The sequence below is a fragment of the Cryptomeria japonica genome, chromosome 9 (genome assembly GCF_030272615.1).
Source record: "Cryptomeria japonica chromosome 9, Sugi_1.0, whole genome shotgun sequence".
Lineage (NCBI taxonomy): Eukaryota > Viridiplantae > Streptophyta > Pinopsida > Cupressales > Cupressaceae > Cryptomeria > Cryptomeria japonica.
Window position 1 is genome coordinate 1,110,883 of NC_081413.1, and position 19,518 is coordinate 1,130,400.

Below are 19,518 nucleotides of genomic sequence, written 5' to 3' on the forward strand. Positions count from 1 at the left end.
GTGAGTAAGCACAAATGCCAAATCATGAAATCCACCATACCTACTCGCAGAGGGTGGAACAAGGGGTGATACCTCAAACTTCTCTCACGGAGAAGAATGCACAAGGGGTGATACCTCAAACTTCTCTCACAGAGAAGAATGCATAACAAGGGCTAATACCTCAAACTTGTCTCACAGAGAAGAATGCATAACAAGGGCTAATACCTCAAAAACTTCTCTCACAGAGAAGAATGCATGACAAGGGCTTGCACCTCAAACCTTTCTCACAGAGAAGAATGCATTATAATACATATCAAGTAATCACTAATGCTGAGACTCCCTCTCAGCAAGGGCTTCATTCTCCACAATTCCAAGCTTGTCTTGAAAATGCACAAATTTCACTTTCGCAAGAGGCTTGGTGAAAATGTCAGCCGTATGTTCCTCAGTACAAATGTATCTCAACTGAACAACATTCCTTTGTACCTATCTCTGATATAGCAGTACTTAATCTCTACATGCTTCTTTTTGTCATGAAATACTGGATTGACTAAAAGCTTCACACGACTTTGGTTATCACAATGTATGGTAGTAGGCTCCAATGATTGTCCAAACAATCCTGCAAGGAGCTTATGAAGTCAAACTGCTTCGCGAGTTGCCACACATGCTGCAATGTATTCTTCCTCTGCAGTGCTCAGAGCTACTGAAGACTGCTTCCTGCTACACCAGGAAATCATAGCAGATCCCAAGCTAAAACAATAACCAGAGGTGCTCTTCCGATCAGTAACACTCCCTGCCCAATCAAAATCAGAATATCCTTCAAAAATCAGGTCCACACTGGAAGAGTATTTCAAACCATATCCAATTGTGCCATGCAAGTATCTCAAGATATGCTTGGCTGCAACTAGATGTATATGTTTAGGTTCACTCATGAACTGGCTAAGTGCACTCACTGTATAGCAAATATCTAGTCTCGTGTTAACTAGATACATCAAGGACCCAATCAATTGCCTGTACATAGTAGGCTCCACAAGATCTAAACTAGCTGCAACTTCACTCAATTTCTTCAAGTTAGTTTCCATTGGTGTGGACATAGATTTACAATCTGTCATTCCAAATCTCTTCAAGATATCGATGGTGTATTTTCCTTGACTTAGGATAATCCCATTGGGCCTCTGCCAAACTTCCAACCCTAGAAAAAGAAGTGCATGCGTCCTAAGTCCTTCATCTCGATTTCGGAAGTCAACTCCTTACATCTATCAATGAGATGATCTTCTCCGGTAACAAATAGGTCATCAACATAAGGTACCAAGATCAACATATCACCATTGAATACCTTGAAGTAAAGGTTTGGATCAGCATCATTCTTGTAGAAACCCAAACCCACTAAGTATCTGTCAATTCTTTCATACCAAGCCCAAGGAGCCTATTTAAGACCATATAGGGCTTTCTTCAATCTACACACATGAGACTCTTTCCCATGAATCACGAACCCCTCAGGTTGCTCGATGTAGACTTTTTCAATCACACCATTGAGAAAGGCAGTCTTCACATCCATCTGATGCAACTTCCATCCCTTAGTTGCTGCAATTGCAATGATGGTTCTAATGGAAGTATAGCAAGCAACAGGAGCAAATGTTTCTTCGTAGTCTATTCCCCCTTGTTGAGAGAAGCCACGAGCCACAAATCTAGCCTTGTACTTTTCAATGCTGCCATCAGCTACATGTTTTATCTTGTACAACCACTTGGAAGATACAATAGACTTCCCTTTTGGTCTAGGCACAATATCCCACACATTGTTCTTGAGAATGGATTGATACTCCTCATCCATTGCATCTTTCCAAACTTGTTCTTTTGCGGCTTCCTCTACACTAGAAGGTTCAGATTCAATAAGATTACACATTAATGCAACATAACCAAAAAATCTTTGTGGTCTTTTGCTTTCTCTGAATGTGCCTCTAGGAGCGGCAAACTGTTCTGCTTCCTGCATAGTGTTTCACGCCCAAAGAGGTCTCTTTCGAGACACAACAATATCTCTAGGCCCATCAGTGGGATCCAACGGTTCAATTGGGTCATTATTCATATCAGATTTTGTAGTCTCCCTCTGAATCTCAAGAGCATGATCAACATCCATGTCTTGAGGGGTCTCATCATCTATCTCCATGCATGAGCCCTTTGATTTCCTGAATGCAACATCTTCCTCAATCATGACATCCCTGCTAACTTCTATTTCTGACCAAGAATGTAAATACAATAGGCTTTGGAGGTTTCACTATAGCCCACAAATATTCCTCTCTTGCCAGAAGGTTCCAACTTGGTTCTCTTGTCCTTGGGAATATGAACATACACAGGCCAACCAAATATTCTCAGGCGGCTGATATCAAGCTTGATATCTAAAAAGGGTTCTTTAGGAGTCATATTTTGTAATATCTGATAAGGACATCTATTCTGAACATACACTACTGTTCTAGAGGCTTCCGCCTATAGAAAAAACTGAAGGTCTTGATCATAAATCATAGCTTTTTTAGCTTCAACAATAGATCTTTTCTTCCTTTCAGCAACCCCATTTTGTTGAGGGTTGTAAGGAACACAGAATTCCCTCTTGATCCCTGCCTCAATACAAAAATCACCAAAGTTACCTAAGGTGTACTCACCTCCATTATCAGACCTTAAAATTTTAATTTTCTCTCCAAATAAATTTTCTAGAAGAGCTTTAAACTCTTTAAACCTACCTAGGACTTCATCAGACTCTTTAGACCTTAAGAAATAAATCCAAGTCTTCCTAGAGTACTCATCTATAAAAGTTACATAATACAAACATCCACTTAGGGATGGAATTGACATTGGACCACATAAATTTGAATGTACAAGATCTAGCATTTCTTTAGACCTACTTTCACTGCTATGAAAAGGACTTTTAATATTTTTGCCCATAGCACAACATTTACAAGTACCATCATTTACATGAATAAGTTTAGGAATACCTTTTACCATCTTCTCCAATGATGGAAGAGCCTTGAAGTGAAGATGTCCAAGTCTTATGTGCCAGAGTTCGCTAGAACTGGAAGAATCATGGATAAGAGCTTAAACAAGGAGAGTGGAGAGTTTGTATAAACTCTCATGCCGATTTCCGATCACACAAGCAGTCTTGATGCTGGAGTTCTTAGGCCAAGCAAGAACTCTTCCTTCAGAAAATGCAATTTGATAGCCCTTATCCTCCAAGGCTGAAATAGACACAAGGTTTCTCTTGATCCTTTGCACAAACAATACATCACTTAGGTGTAGAGAAACTCTAGATTCAAGGTTTAGAGATATAGCACCAACTCCTCTTACAGCATAGCGTACATCATCCCCAATAATAACTTGGAGATGTGACTCTTTCTCCACTAGATCAGAAAGGTGCTCCCGATAACCGGTGATATGTCGAGAGGCTCCACTATCAATTAACCATGTATCACTGTCCGTAGGAATATTGCTTGATAATGCTGATATGAAAAGAAAACTATTGGAGTTATCTTCAACCTCCTTCTGAGATGAGACTTCATTGATGTTTAATCCTTGATGATTAGGTCTTGTCAAACAATCCTTTGCAAAATGACCAAACTTGTCACATCTAAAACATTGAATGCAAGAGAGATCTTTCTTCCTCTTCCTAGAATCAAGTGCAGAATCTGATTTGAAATCTCTATTGTTTTTTAAGTTGCCCTTCTTCCAATACTTACGTTTCTTGGTGAATTGAGTGGCAAGAACATGAGTATCTTCATTTTGAGAACTCTTCATAATTCCTCTAGCGGTCTATCTTGATTCTTCTTGAATACAATCTGCACGGAGTCTATCAAATTTAGGTAATTTGGATCTTCCACTTATGCTTTGGATAAATGGCTCCCATAAACGAGGTAGTCCATTCAAGGCTAGCATGACAAGGTCTTTATCAATCACTTGATCCCCAATTGGGCTTAGTTGATTTTCATGAAGTAGGTGATGACTGAATCTCCTTTTGTCATCTTCACTTGGTGGAGTTGTTGGCTCAGGGCAAGAGCCCTACTCACATTGTTAGTCTCATATAAATCTTCCAAGGTTTTGAACATATCTCTCGCAGTTGTCATCTTGGATATGAGAGGCACCAAGTGATCCCTCACAGAGTCGATTAATATCTTCTTCGCTTTGATGGCATTTTTCTTGAATTGAAGCTTCTCATCATGATCTTCAGGTTCAGATAATTCTTTTTCCTCGAGGAATTGAAGAAGATCATTTTCTTCAAGTGCAATGAGCACTCTAAACTTCCATGAGGTGAAGTTAGATGCGCCTTCAAGCCTATCTTCGACTTTAAGACCGTTCACCATTTTCGAGACTTAGAGATACTGCTCGACAGAGAGAGAGAGAAGAGAATACTTAGAAGTTGTAGGGAATCTGATCACAATCTTCTTTCACCGTGGCTCTGATACCATGTTGAATTTTTATGATCAGATTAGATAGACAGTAAATTAAACATAAATGCACACAATATATGCTGGGAAAACCTTCCTCTAGAAGGTGAAAAACCTAGCAGTGAATGTCTCTGATTATATTTATCAAATAAGGATATGATTTTACAAGGTTGCTTCACTTCTTGAAGCTATAGAAGGATGAATGATGATCTTTGATCTAACTTGAATGTATTACTTAATCTACAGATGAAGGAGGTCAATCTATTGTGGGATGAATCCGATCCACTAAAGAATGTATTTGGTCTGCCAATTCAATTTGCTTCAATCTGCTTATAGTGTATGATCTGCTAATTGTGTATGTTAAATCGCCATGTTGGAATGTGAGGTGGATTGAACGATATATCAATATCGAACAACACGACTTCTTCAAAGTTGGCTCTTCCCAAACATCACGTCTTTCCTCAATGCTTAACCAACACGTCACTTCATTAAGGCGAGTTCGATATTAGTTATATATTAATAAATCGCTTTATTAATATGCCAGTATAAATCAAAGGTCGGCAATATAGGATTCGAACTACGTATTAAATGTGTAAGGCCGATTAGGCCATTCACGTATTTGATGATAAGTCAGCCCTATAGGATCCGACCGATGCTATACAACAACAGGAGACAATCTACATTGAATAAGAATGGTGCAAGGCATGGTAGAGGGGGATGGTTGATGGTTGTGATGTTGACTGTCACATCCCAACTATTTATAAAATTGACTTTTTATTAATAATTTATTTATTTAATTACCATTAACTATTTTGCTATGTCTCATTATAGCTTGGAGGCCAATTATTTCAATAATAAGCATAACTTACAAATATTGTAAAAGTAATATTGCTGTTATAAATAGTTTAGTTGTGATATTTTTATTTTATTATTCAAGTGATGTTAAGAAAATCATTAAAAGGCCTTAGCATCAAAGTTTTAACACAATAGTAAGAATTATTATCTGATTTTAAGCATACGTACAACACTTAGGTAATGATAAATTCTTAGTGATTATCTCATAATCAATCATGTAGAAGATAGCCTTGAGAAGAATTCTAGGGTAATGAAAGGCATAGGTGAGTATAATCCATATACTATAAAAGGATACTGAATCATATCCTTATGTAATATTTTATCTAAAGATGATAGATAATAGTTTTAAAATCCGTTACTAGACTAAAGTTAATATAACTTATATTTCTATATAAGCTATACCCTTTTAGTTTACCTTTGTGACAATTTGGAGAAATCTTGGAAATAAAGCTAGGATTTAAAACTAGGAAATGAAATAGTTTTCCATAGAATTGTGTGCAAGTGATGATGACTTATTCATATTATAGTTATAGTTTTGCAATAGAATGTATACGCATATATGCTCTTGTTTATATGTATCTATTGATACGATAATGTGTTATATCTTCTTTATAAATATTGCAAAATCATTAATTAATGGAATCTCCAATAAATCTATTATAAGTCTGTATGCCTATCAAGAAGTGAATTCAGTTTTCATTGCATTAGAAATATGTGATTTACGAATATTCATACTAGAAGTTTAACTCGCACTTTAATGAATAGACTACTTATTATATGTATGATAGTGTGTTAATCTTGCATAATGTCATTTGCTCACGTTCTCAAAGTAGGAGAATGTGAGAACCTTGCATTCGATTCATAATGATGCATCGAAGAAAATGGATAGAAACATGCCCCTTTATGCTCTTATGCTGTAATGTCCCCTACTAGGTTTAGACAAGCTTTAATCATAATTAGTCAATTTTTATATACTTATGACTCAAACTAAATATATTATGAGACATTTACACCTTAACCAGAATCTAATCAGTGATATTCCACTGCTCAATCAATTAACTATTAGTAAATAATTTGTTCATCTATCATACATCCATAATAAATTTATAGATCCAAGCCCTTACCTGTCTTGGGATTAATTAATTAGATTTAGACCGCCCCTCTTTGAAACATCTCAATTCCCAACCTTGTGAATATTGACAGCAGTAGCGAGGATTATACCCAAACAATATTCTTTTTACTGTTTATTAACTTATGAGTTCTTTCTGATTTACAATCTAATATTTTTATTTGTCTGATTACGACATTATATTACACACACATACATATGTATATGTATATGTATACTTATTAATATTACATCATTCATATATTATTACATTATATCTATGTTACCCCAAGTTTCCGGGACGGGGGGACGGGGGGACGAGTTTCTGGGACGGCAAATTTTTTTCCCAAATTTGGGGACGTGGGGGACGGCAAAGGGGACGGCTGTATAAAATATAGGGAAAATTTAAAATATATAGGAAAATTCTAAATGTTCATATGAAAACATGGATAAAGCATGCATCTATACATTATATTCATATGAAAACATGGATATAGCATGTGTATGATACTATGAAAACATTTTAGAATGCAAACATCGAACATACAACATTATCAATAGACTCAATACTCAATATGCACTCATAATTCAGAATTTCAATTCATTCACATTGTCAATATGCATATCATAATAGATATTAAAGAAATAAAATACATAATGGAGCCTAATCAGACTCAGAGGTTAAATTTTCACTACTTCCATCAGCGCAGTTCCCCCCTATATTTTTTGACGGGGGTTTGGGGGCAGCGCCCCCAACTTGGGGTCAAGGGGCATCGCCCCTTGCGGGGTCAAGGGGCAGCGCCCCCAACTTGGGGTCAAGGGGCATCGCCCCTTGCGGGGTCAAGGGGCAGCGCCCCTTGCGCGCTCCCTGTCGCGATACAGGGCGGGGTCGAGGGGCATCGGGTGTTATTTTTCTATTGGCAAAAAACCCTTCATGAGATATTTCACTCCCTCAATTACGCAAAAAACATCATTAAAAAAAATTGAAAATACGACATTTTTTATTTTAATATTTTTCCCTAGCCCTAGATGTGGGGGACGTCTGGCCATCCCCGGGACGGCTGGGACGTCCCCAATCCGTCCCCAGCCGTCCCCGGGACGTACGGACGTCCCCCACAGCTAGGGAAGCCGTCCCCCCGTTTCGGGGACGTCCCCTCAAAATTTTGACAATTTGGGGACGGGGGGGGACGTCCCCTGGCCGTCCCCAAGTCCCCGAAACGTCCCCGGGACTGGGATGGGGGTTTTCAGGTAGGGGACGCGTACCCGGGTTTCGTAGCATTATATATATATCCTTATTCTGACTTATATAAACAAATAAATACATTATATTATAATCATTTATATATTTATTAATTACCAATTATTAATACATATACTAATTACCTTTTTTATAAATCACTAATTCCACCTCTGCCTAAAACATAAATACTTAATGCCGTCTATATGAATATTACTATTAAATTCTGCATAAATCTTATCAGGCTTCATATATCAAGCATACGTATTAAGCACACCCCAATACATACCCCCAAGAACAAGGATGTTACTGCCTGTAACCTAATAACAATTCTGGTCTGATCTAATTGATGGTGATCAACAGGGATGCAATCTGACCTCCTTTTATGAGCACATACTAGGTATGATAGTTCCCAATCTATTCTGTTGTTCCCCATCTATCCCCTCTTTACTGAGCTCAAACTCCCTTAAGTACTTTACACAATGAAAGGGTAGCAATTTAAGAGACACATCCCTTTTTAACTATATCCCTCTACAAGCATATCGCATCCTTTCATAGCATCGGATTCATTCTATACTAGTGATTTCTTAATCGATAGTCTTTATGACTAATCGCTGTTATTAGAGATACTCAACGATAGCCTTATTGTGCCCTCTCACGACATAAGGATTGTTTGATGGCATTACTTGTATTATACGTTGCTTCCATGATTAATCCTCATTGTCTAAGTCGGTGTTGTCAATTGACGATTGATGTCAAAAGCTTGTATTATTGACTATAATCTCCAGCAGTTCCATTAATATCCTTGATCGACCTGTATCATAAGAGGACCGATATCTTAAAGATAATTGTTATAGGCACCGGTTATTGTATTTGCTATTTTTTCAACCCCCGTCTACTCTTCCATGGCATGGTTTGATGCTAGTTAATAATCTCAGCTCTATCGGTTGATAAACACCCTTTTTCCCAATCTTTCAGATGCAACAATACTTAGACATAATTCTTTTGCTGATATATATATATATATATATATATATATATATATGGTTTGGAGGACATGGATGCTACGTCAAAGCTTCCTCCCGATATGTATTTGTTTTGCTCGAACTCTTTTTTAGTCGTTGCTGTTTATATTTATTCAAGTTGTAATATAATTTAATGCTTACAATATAATATTATTGATTTATTTTTATTAATTAAATAATAAATAAAGAAATTTCATATACTCATTCGCTGGTAATTTTTATATGATCTGGAACTCATGATAAGTTACTATGTTTGATATGGATCCTGAATCATTGAATTGACTATGATTAGACAAGTAATTATGTTGCGTTTACAATGCCACACAATTCCATTACTCTTGCCAGTACTAGTTAGCTAGTCTTCCTCGTGCTGGGCCGGGAATCCTTATGAAAGATTTTGGGGAAGTGTAACTAATTCATGGTAGGGTGGAAAAGTGCTCCCATAATGTTTCGCCTGCAATGATGTATTTAGGGAGAGGTTCTAGGAGTTTCTATCAGTTTTTGACAACTTAACATTTAATAATTTAATTATTAAATTATTTTCTGTTATTTTCTGCATTTCCAGCCAAAGTTGTGGAAAATACAAAAATAGCCAAAGATGAATTCTAAATGTGCCAACATACTTGGAAGATCACTAGAGATCCAACTTAATAAAAATTGATACTTTCTATAAATAGAATATTCCTCCAACAAGTTTGGAATGCACCTGAAATGGCGAAACAACCTCCAAGAAGCATCAATGGACTCATCTTGATTTCTTGAACACAATGCCAATAACTGAACTCCATTCCAAAAAGGTTGGTGCTCTCCAAGAAATTTAGAGCTAACAAAGATGTTGGAATGACCAAAAATGGGGACATTACATGGTTTCACCATTTCTCCCTGTAGACACTTATTCCTTCATATGGACCAGGCATGGGTGAGATGTATTGTGAGCCCAAGATTGCATGAATGGTTTAGAATTCATAGAAGCATTAATTGTTTGGAGAATTAATAAGGGAAAAATCGGGAAAAAATTGGATTTATAAAAAACGTAAAAAAATTGTAGAAAAACAATAAAAAACTACTTTTTTTTTAATATTTAAGGGCATTTCCATAGCATAGAAATATTATAGGCAAATAAAATAGACCAAAAAAATTTATTTACCAAAAATTACTGTAATAAGAAATATTAAATAAATTTTAAATTTTATTTTACAAGGCTGAATATTGATTAAATATATTTTCATATAACATATTGTATTATTATATTATTTAATTTTAATATTCTAATATATATATATATATATATATATATATATATATATATATAATTGCAATTTTAAAATTTAATGATATAATATTTTATTCTAATAAAATATCATTTTAACAATAAAAAACAATTTCATAAAAATACAATAAACAATAAAATTTACATTTTTTAAGAATTTACTTGACCACAAATACTTTTTTCTGAATATACAAATACATAATAAATTTAATGAAATGTAACTAATCGATAGTAACATTAATAAATAATAATAAACATATTTATTATGTATCGATTAGTTATTAATGTTAAATACCTAAATAGTGATTATAACTTTATATCAATATTATACTGTATCGATATATTATAGTTATTATTTAACGATTAATAAATACCTATTGCATACCTATTGCTTCTATGGTTAATAATAAAGTTATAAACATATGCCGGTATTCGCAAATATAATATGGTTAATAATACGACGATTTATACCGGTATTCGTAGATATTTGATGCTAAATTCGCCAAACTATTGCCAAATTTGCAACCTGCAACTCGTTTCACCTTCCTTTCACGCGATTTTTGGTCGTTTCTTGATCAGGTGTGAAAATAATATGTCGCGTGAGCCGCTACGCAGGTTTTTTTTTGGTTTTAGTGTCAATTTTAGGGCTTTTTATGGTGCGATTTTTTATACCCGATTAATCGGATGGTTTAATCATGATAATCGCGATTTTTTTACGATTGTTGCTTCACTAAGATTATACTGTAGGCTTAATGTACATGGGTGCATTAATTTCTTTTATGACTTCATGGGTTTATCCCACACCTCCACAGACTTGATTTCTAAATATGTTTGACTTGTTGATCTAATGAATGTTCTCTCCCTTACCTAAGGTACTAGAACATGATCCTAGATTGATCTCTCCATCAATGTAAATGCATATCTTCTGCCTGGAAGCTAAGTCACAAGGTTCGAATCCGAATTCGAATTCGACAGCCATGAAATTCAGATGAAATTCGACAAGGGAAAAATTCAAAAAAAAATTCGGATAAAATTTGCCTTCTATAATTTTGTTTATTTTTAAATATATGTATACTTCTAATAAATTATCAGAATAGCGACCCTTGTTGGAGAAAATCCGAGGGCGACCCAGCAGTTGCAGACACCCATGACCCAATAAATACAAAGCATATAAAAAGAATACCCACGACCAGCTGAGTTGTGTTTAGAGGCGGATAGCAGTGCTTTATAGAGAAAACTCAATTAAATTCGATTTTTTTTATAGAAGTTTGAAATTCGATTAAATTTGAACCTCATCCATGAAAATCACCGTATCCTGTGACTTAGCCTGGAAGTGTTTCATGGTTATGACAAGTGGATTAAGTGCTGATATTGCTTGACTTCACTAAGTTTTCTACACCTGTGGACTGTTTTGAAATTTGAACATTGAATTGTAAAGCCTACATAAGCGTATCTCAATGCCATATTCAGTTGATGGCCTGGTTGTTAGCTTAAAGGTTCTGCCATACTGTAAATCCTCTTATCGTTTTTTTCAAAATAATCCTTCAGCATTAACTCTCTTTTTTTCTTCTGTCTCTCATGTTTTCACATACTGTAAGGTTGTGGAAAAGGAATATAATCCAGGTTTATGTTTGTACAAGGGGTCTCTGGATTGGTTGAATCTTCTTAGGAAGTAGCATGAGGCCTCCATCTACGAGGTTCCATTTGCTAAAATAGTAGTTTGTTGATTATTTAATCTATGCAAAGACTTGTAAAATGGTTCAAGGTGCACCCAAACCCTTCCTTTCAATATGCTATGTGGATCTACTTTGTCTGATTATAGATTCTTGGGAGTGTACAAGTATTAGTTATAAAGCCTAGCTTATGGTTGATAATTGCAGGTCCAATTTTAATGTTTTAGCTTTGTATTTCAATGATGACTTGCCTAACAAGATCAAGGCATCAGTCTACAACAATTTCCTTACTATCCTAGAATCCTCGTGTTCATTAAAACTCCTTTCATTTCAGTTTTAACATATTTTGATTTTCCGTCATGCTTTATCCATCTCTACAACCTTTGGCATATCACAAGAGATCACTCTCAAAACCATACTATTAGAGGATTGATCATATAGTAGTCCTAGCCACACTTAAAACCCATTGCTTCAACAATGTATATCATTCTAGTGTTAATGAGTTTCTACCACCCTTTTTACAGGGTCTTGTCCCCTGATGCATAACTAGTGAGTGCCTTCTCCAGAAAAATGGGTTTGCAGTTTTGAACTTTTGAGAGCCAACACAGTCATGCAAATCCAATAATCAATCGTCTATCATACCATTCCAAAACCACTATAACATGAATTTCCTGGAAGGGGGGGGAATACTTTCTTGGAACATTTGCAAAATTCTAGGTAACTTCTGGGAGATGTGAGTATTAAGAAAATAAAAACTACATATAGTTTAAACCAGTTACTGTGCACCAATACAGGATTGGGTTGTAATTGGGTTAATCCTAGAATAGTGAGATAATGGTGACCTATAAGGAATTACATCCTCCAAAATATTTTTCAATGGCGAGAGAGATTAGAAACCGAGAAGCCAATGGTGGAAGATTGCATTCACAATTCCTCCCGCATACTAACAGATGTTTTTTTAGGTGCTTGGGATTACATTCACCATTCCTCCCCCGTGCTAACAGATTTTTTCAGATGTTTGCGTGCTAAGTGGATTGCCTTGTCTTGTGTATATTACCAAAAAGTACATGAGGAAAAGACCCTCAATTCCCCCAGCTCCCCTTGGCAAGACACTGCATGCCAAGACAAAGAGCATGACTGAAGGAATTTCTCTTGTTCTGTATGGAGGTCCAAAGCAAGACAAGTTTATCTTCAATAACTAAAGGCAAGACACAGTAACCCCACATTATTTAGAGTGAAATAATCCATGAGATATATGTGATACCTTATCTAATGATGCAGATCCTCTTGCTGAAGGAATTGGTTGAGGTGACGATTAGAACAATCGTCCTTTTATTGCCTTGGTTGTACTCATGCCTTTACTTGTTTGTTTCCATCTAATGATCTAGTTTTAGTGTTTTTTGATCCCTTAGGGCATAGAGTTTATCTTTTTCTGTCCATATGGTTTTAGCAAACTTTCTCAAGATTTGTGTCCAATATGATAGTTATAAATATGGCTAGTATTTTGCTTTCATCCCTTTCTGCTTGTTTCTTTTACGATAAGTCAGAAGTGATAAATTCCTTAAGTACCAAAAAGAAAACAAAATGCTTTTACTGTTCATGGGAAAAGAATAATTGTTACTTTAAAGATGCATTAACAGCCTTAATATAGTATTTACTATTGAGGTACCTGACAATAAGATTTTATATATATATATTCCTGTGTCCCTAAGGTTTGTTGAGAAATACCTGTACAAAGACATCAAAGAAACGCGATCCAAGACTCCGCCAGACTTGTCCACTTGGAATCTGGATTTCATCAAAGTGGAGTTCCACATTGTACACGCCATTCTCAAGACCTAGTCCATAGTATCTCAGGGAAAGGGGAGAAAGACGTGCAGTTTGATATATTGATATGTTCTGATTGTCATTTGCTGTGTAGTTATATTGATCGCTTCTTTCAATGCTTAAACCTGAGTCATTTACAAAAAATCCTACAGAACTAACTCCCCAGCCTGCTGCAGAATTCATGTAGAATGATGCTGAACTTAGTACTTCATTATCACTCTCAAAAGTTACTCTTGTTGAAGAATCAATCCACTTTGGACCTCCACAATTGATGGCCAAGGAAGAAACTGTCAGGAAAGAGATCAAGAGTCAGATTATATAATGGACAGAGGCACCAATCAATAATCCAGTTATCATTATTTGAGCTGAAAAAATTACACGATTCAAGAATACAAGATATAATTCAATGATCTGCCTTATATTTTAACTGCTACTGAAAAGAAACTAATAAAATGTGGCATAATATTGTGTATTGTAATTTTCTAGGAGACTTACATTTTGAAACAAACAATGCTCCTTCAAACTCCTGTTGTAGATGACATTGGCAACTTACTAATTATTCATGTACATATGATAGATTTATTGACCCTAGTTACGAGTGGTTGTTTGATAGATAAACAATTATGTCAAGTTCACCCAACAAAAAGATGAAATAGCATTCTATAATCTAATCAATGTGATTTCTGAAGACTAACATGATAATAAATAAAACCTTGGAAACTCTGTTTGAACACATAATCATGGACACAAAAGGAAGAGTTTCATAAGATTAAAGTAAATATAAATCTTTTTCATAAAATTTAGCGTGGATTATGTAACCCTCACATATTTGGAAGTTTGCAGGCTTGTTCTCAAATTTAGTTTGTATAATATCTACCTTGCATCCCACAATTAACCAAAACTGTTGTTTGCGTGATTTGTGGAGCTTGATCTATGCAACCACATTACTGGAATTATTAGCAGTTTCTGGTGTGTAGATTTGACCTGATATCATCAAGATTATAAATATCCTGTTCTAATTGAAACAATTCAAAGTTATTCATACTTAGGGCTTCTCTTTCCTATAGAAAAGTAGTGACATGTCATCCAGCAATGATGTAAAAATAAGGATATTGGCCAACTTTCTTCCTGTCAATTCTATTATGATGCACTTATCCGGAAACGGTTGTGTTATATCCTCTTTTGTGTATCAAAAACTAATCAATACTAGTACTATTTAAACACCATTTTTTGTGTTTTAGTATCCACTTATTATTTACCATTATATCCATCTAGAATAACCACAATGCATGAGAAAGGTTGATCGAAAATTAAAAAAGAAAGTAGCAAATAATTTCCCAGAGCAGGACAATCAGTGGAAATGGGAAGAAAAAATCAGCAGTAGAAACGATGGGATCAAGTAATAGTGAAAAACATTCCATCAAAGTAGAGGAATTGTCATCCTAGCACACAAACTCTGGTATAGGTGAGGCACCGTCGCAAGGCATCCATCCATAGGAAAGGCATTTGTTGATAGGAAGGCATCTGCCAATTAGAAGGAATCCATCAACAAGGCATCCATCATTACAAGAAATTGTCCATCAAAAGGCATCCATCAATGAGAAGGCGCAAGGTATCCACCAATAACAAGGTCATTGTAAATTACAACTTCATCAATAACAAGGACTTCACTATTTTTTACTTTTCACTTTCACGTGTGAGTTTATAAGTCAGTTTAAGATGATTTTCATGAGTAACTATTACAGGATCTTGGCCATCTATCACTGATCAATGGTAAATTCACAGACAAGGTAATTAATTCATTAATCAGTGTAATGTGTGAAAAGTCCAAGATCAATATCTCTCAACATCTTGACGATTATTTATTATATTAATACATGTGTTTCATAAATGTTGGTAATAACTAGTATAAATATCTTGTATATATGTGTGTGTGTGTGTATGTGTATGCCTATATGTGTGTGTGTGTGCGTGTGCGTGTATGTATGTGTGTATGTATATGTATGTGTGTGTGTGTGTGTGTGTGTGTGTGTCTATATATATATGATGTTGGTAGATATCGATCTTGGATTTGTCACGCATTACATTAATTAATGAATTAATTACCTTTTCTTGTAAATTTACCATTGATTGGTGATAGATGGCCAAAATCTAGCTGCACAAATCATTCAGGCTGAGAAAATCTTCACAATAAAAAAAATGGCTCCAAAATCGACTATTTACAAAAGATATAACATTTTTTACATCTCTTTCAAACAAGAAGAAAACTCTCATATGACAGTCAAATGAACGTCAATTTTCAGGTCAAACTTCTTTTGACAATCAAATGGACATACAATTCGAATTCAATCATTTTATTGAAATCTCAGCTTGGCTAACCTTCAGCATAATTACATAGCAACAGAACCACTTATCCCACAAGCAATTTTAAGCGTTTGTTAGTTAAAGGGAGGACAATAAACGTAATCAATCACTTACACTGTAGTCACTTTCCTAAATGGAAAGTCTTTTAGTGCATGTATACACTACACTTGTCTCAGAATTATTATCAATTTGGAATCAACCCACTGACCCAATACCTTTTATTGTATTAGGTATTTAGACCAGCCTAGTCATTTATAATTAGAGGTGGATCCTATTAACATGTGCTTGAAGGTGTCTATATTTTCTGTGGGTCTCCTTGCCTTGTTATCATTGCCAACATAAATGCAAGAAAGATCATTAAAGTAACTACTAATAGAAATTGGTCATCATATAGATGACTCAATTATAAAGGGATCAAAACTCCAAAGATAAATAAACTTGTTAAATATCATTACAGGAGTTCCAACTACTCAACAAAATAATAGGTATCATGAAGATTTGGTTGATCCTAAAATGATAATAATTGTGAGACAAGGGCAGCTCATAAGGCATTGCATGCACTCAAAACTTTAATAATTAGGAAACAGTCTAGAGAGTGAAAAGCCCGAAGCACTGAATTTTTTTAATTCTAATCACTACTTGTCACTCATACTGATAAATGCTCAAAAGAGTTTTTTTTTTGTAGGTTCCCTTGCCCTTATAATTATTGCCAACTTAAATAAGAGTTCATTAAAATAGCTACTTACAAAAGTTGGTCATATAAGAAATGACTCAAATATACACAGATCAAAATCCCACTACAACTAAACATCTAATAAAAAACAACCATTAAACTATATATGCTTTATATTTTTATTAATCTAATTAAAGTTATTAATAAGCGAAAAGAAATTATGCATTAAAGATAATTTTACATGCAGATAAGATTGTTAACTTTACCTTCTAATATAATTGGTAAGAATGAGAATTAATAGTGAAACTTATAAATTACTATATAAGTGGTTTGGACTAAATGAAATGCATTCTATATATTTGTCCCTTTTCACTAGTGCATGACACGAGGATGTATAGAAATACCTATTTAGAAATTTATTGCGCAAAATACTTACTCTTTGGTTTTCCTTTGTGACATGGAAAGCTTCGTTGGAGACAAGCCAATGAGCTACATGAAAGACAAACAAGAAATTTTCTTAATATTTTTTCTAGTAAATCATAGCAGAATAGATATACAGTTGAAAATTCTCAAATAGGGTTAAATATAGAATGAAATTCATGAACCTAAACTAAATAGATGCATCAGCAATATACCTTTGATTTGTTGCATTGCTCTCCAAGAAATTTCCAATCAAGTTTCTGTAAGTTGAATAACAAATAGATGTGTTAATAATGTAAGTTTGTGCATATGAGAATCAAGAGATGCTTTCTAGAATTTAAAACACAAAGAAATTGTGTTTTTCCTAAGCTAGAAGAGAAACTAAAGAAGCATAGATGCAACTAGAGAACAGAAAAGAGAACTTGGGAGCCTTTCTTTCTCTGGTTCCTTCTAATAATCATATATAAATTCAAGATGAATGTAATTCAATCTTTTTTTTGAAAACTCAAGAAGAACATTTCTATAAGTGGATATAAGTTCTTACATGGTTAGATTATAGTCGTTATACCATGTTGGAATCAGCCCTGAGAAGTTGTTGTATGACAAATCTCTGGAAAAAATTGAATCACATAAATCAATCAATTAAAAGAAACAAGCATTGGCCATGCTTAGAGATGACCAAATGTCATATATGAATCAGTGTCTGAATGCATGTTTAATATTACAATAAGAGAGAGCATAATGCATCCCTAACCTCATAAAATATTAATGCCCTTTATAAACTTAAGACTGGACTATTAATAAAAAGTAGAAAATAACCAATGCATATAATACTCCAAAATATATGAATCATATCAGCTTTGCATTATCATTAGATAGTGCTTAGTACATAACTAAGTAGCACTGGGAGGACCTAATACAAGTGCCTTTACCCCAACATACATCACGCTATTCATGTGACAAGAATACCCAATGGTTGTTGATTATAGACAACTATTAACAACTAAACATAATAACCAGAGTCATTACAAAACTACCTAGTGATAACATTGATAACAACATATTTCATACAATAATAAAGACAATGACAATATTAATATAATTGTCTAAATTATGCTCCCCCTAAAACTATTCAGAATCCCTTTCCATACAACCCAATGAAATATTCTTACTTGAAATTTTCAAAGGACAAATGTTTGTTTTGATTTGATTAAATAATTTTTAGCAAACAACACATGTAATACCCAGAAATACTTATTATGATAAGAACAATTTCACAGAATGAGATCTTTTCATATTATTGCAGCTATCATTATTTCCAAACACTATTTCCATTCATCTTCTGGTTAACATTATTTTTGACATACCACAGCAAGTTAACTAATAGGAGCGCTACCTCTATCTGATGCTGATTTATATATCGCCTTAGCTGTGTATGGCATCCAAACCCTTATGCATGACATGATAATTATTATGGATGGATGCTGCGATTTCTGAACACAAAATCAGACTGGTAATTCACTGCTACAGGATAGCAGAATTGTTGTCCACTGATCTAAAAACCCCACGCATGCTGGCTGTAGACTGAGCTTGAAGTCCTGAAACACATGGTAGGAGTCGTTCTGTCACAGCAATAGGGATGCTAATGACCAATCAAACCTGGGGTTTTGTCCAGGCTGCAGATGACAGGGTTTTCGTCCTGTATATGCTGCTTGCAGAGCTCATAAATCAATAATAGAAGGCAGAGCAGATTCCTGCTTTTAAACATCCACCTCTCCTTAAATAATAGCTTCAGCAAAAGGCATCGATCTATCTAGAAGCCTCCTTAAATGACTTAGGTACAATTTTCAATGTTGTGTAAATTATTAAATTGACCCCCCATAATGATTCGCCTAGGAGTCACAACTTAATAACTTAAAATGGCCCCAACTTAAGTTATATCGATGAGTTCTAATATCTGATCTCCAAACATTAGCTTTTTGGGGCAAGTCATCGATTATTTATTTATCCCCTTTATTAATTGGTTAATTCTAGCCTAGGGGGTGAGGGTGGCTAGAATTTGACTGGCACTGGCCTGTCAAAAGAATGGGGACATTACACCCAAATACATGAGAAAAATAAGAAAAGTGAGGATGGAAAATATTCCTAGTGGAGGGACTATTGATGAAGTGATTGTGGTGGAAATTGCAACACACGCTTCCTGAAAATACTTTTATGAACTTCTCAAGTTGCAAAATAGTGATGCACTTCAAGCTTGTCTGCACAAAACCAATACCCAACATGGTTTTGAAAAAACCACTAATTTTTTTCTTCTTTTCAAAAAACCGCTTGCTCGAGATGCGAGGGTAAAAAGAAAATGTAGAATAAAAAATGGTGAAAAAATAAGACTTCAACTGATTGTATAAGGAAAATAAAGTACAAGTCAAACCATATGACCAAATATCCATTGATAAGGACATACAATGTAGGGAGAAAATAGTTGACGAGAAAAATAATTGATTATATTAGAACAACAATAAACTAAGGAATAGGGGATACTATTGAATAAATAGAAGAATTGAATAAATTATAAGTGTGTTGTGACATATTCACACATCGCCCCATTGCAAATGGGGACCCCTATTTTTTTGGCTTTCTAGGGTTTGCTTTCTAGGTCTTTTAGG

The 19,518-nt window shown here is 34.8% G+C and overlaps 1 protein-coding gene and 1 long non-coding RNA gene across 3 annotated transcripts in view; one reads left to right on the forward strand and one right to left on the reverse strand.

The window, feature by feature from the left end:
- LOC131059705 (probable LRR receptor-like serine/threonine-protein kinase At1g56140) overlaps positions 1-19,518 on the reverse strand; it is a 140,622-nt gene that overhangs the window by 4,756 nt on the left and 116,348 nt on the right. For both annotated transcript variants that reach the window (XM_057992725.2, XM_057992731.2), the window contains 4 exons: positions 17,400-17,465; positions 17,071-17,115; positions 16,872-16,924; positions 13,300-13,685 (listed from right to left, as the gene is read on the reverse strand). In XM_057992725.2, the coding sequence (XP_057848708.1) occupies positions 13,300-13,685; positions 16,872-16,924; positions 17,071-17,115; positions 17,400-17,465 (550 nt within the window). The remainder of the gene's footprint in view (positions 1-13,299; positions 13,686-16,871; positions 16,925-17,070; positions 17,116-17,399; positions 17,466-19,518) is intronic.
- Positions 10,352-19,518, forward strand: part of LOC131059718 (uncharacterized) — an 81,473-nt gene continuing 72,306 nt past the window's right edge. Inside the window, exon 1 of the long non-coding RNA XR_009110226.2 lies at positions 10,352-10,477. This is a non-coding gene — a long non-coding RNA (uncharacterized LOC131059718). The remainder of the gene's footprint in view (positions 10,478-19,518) is intronic.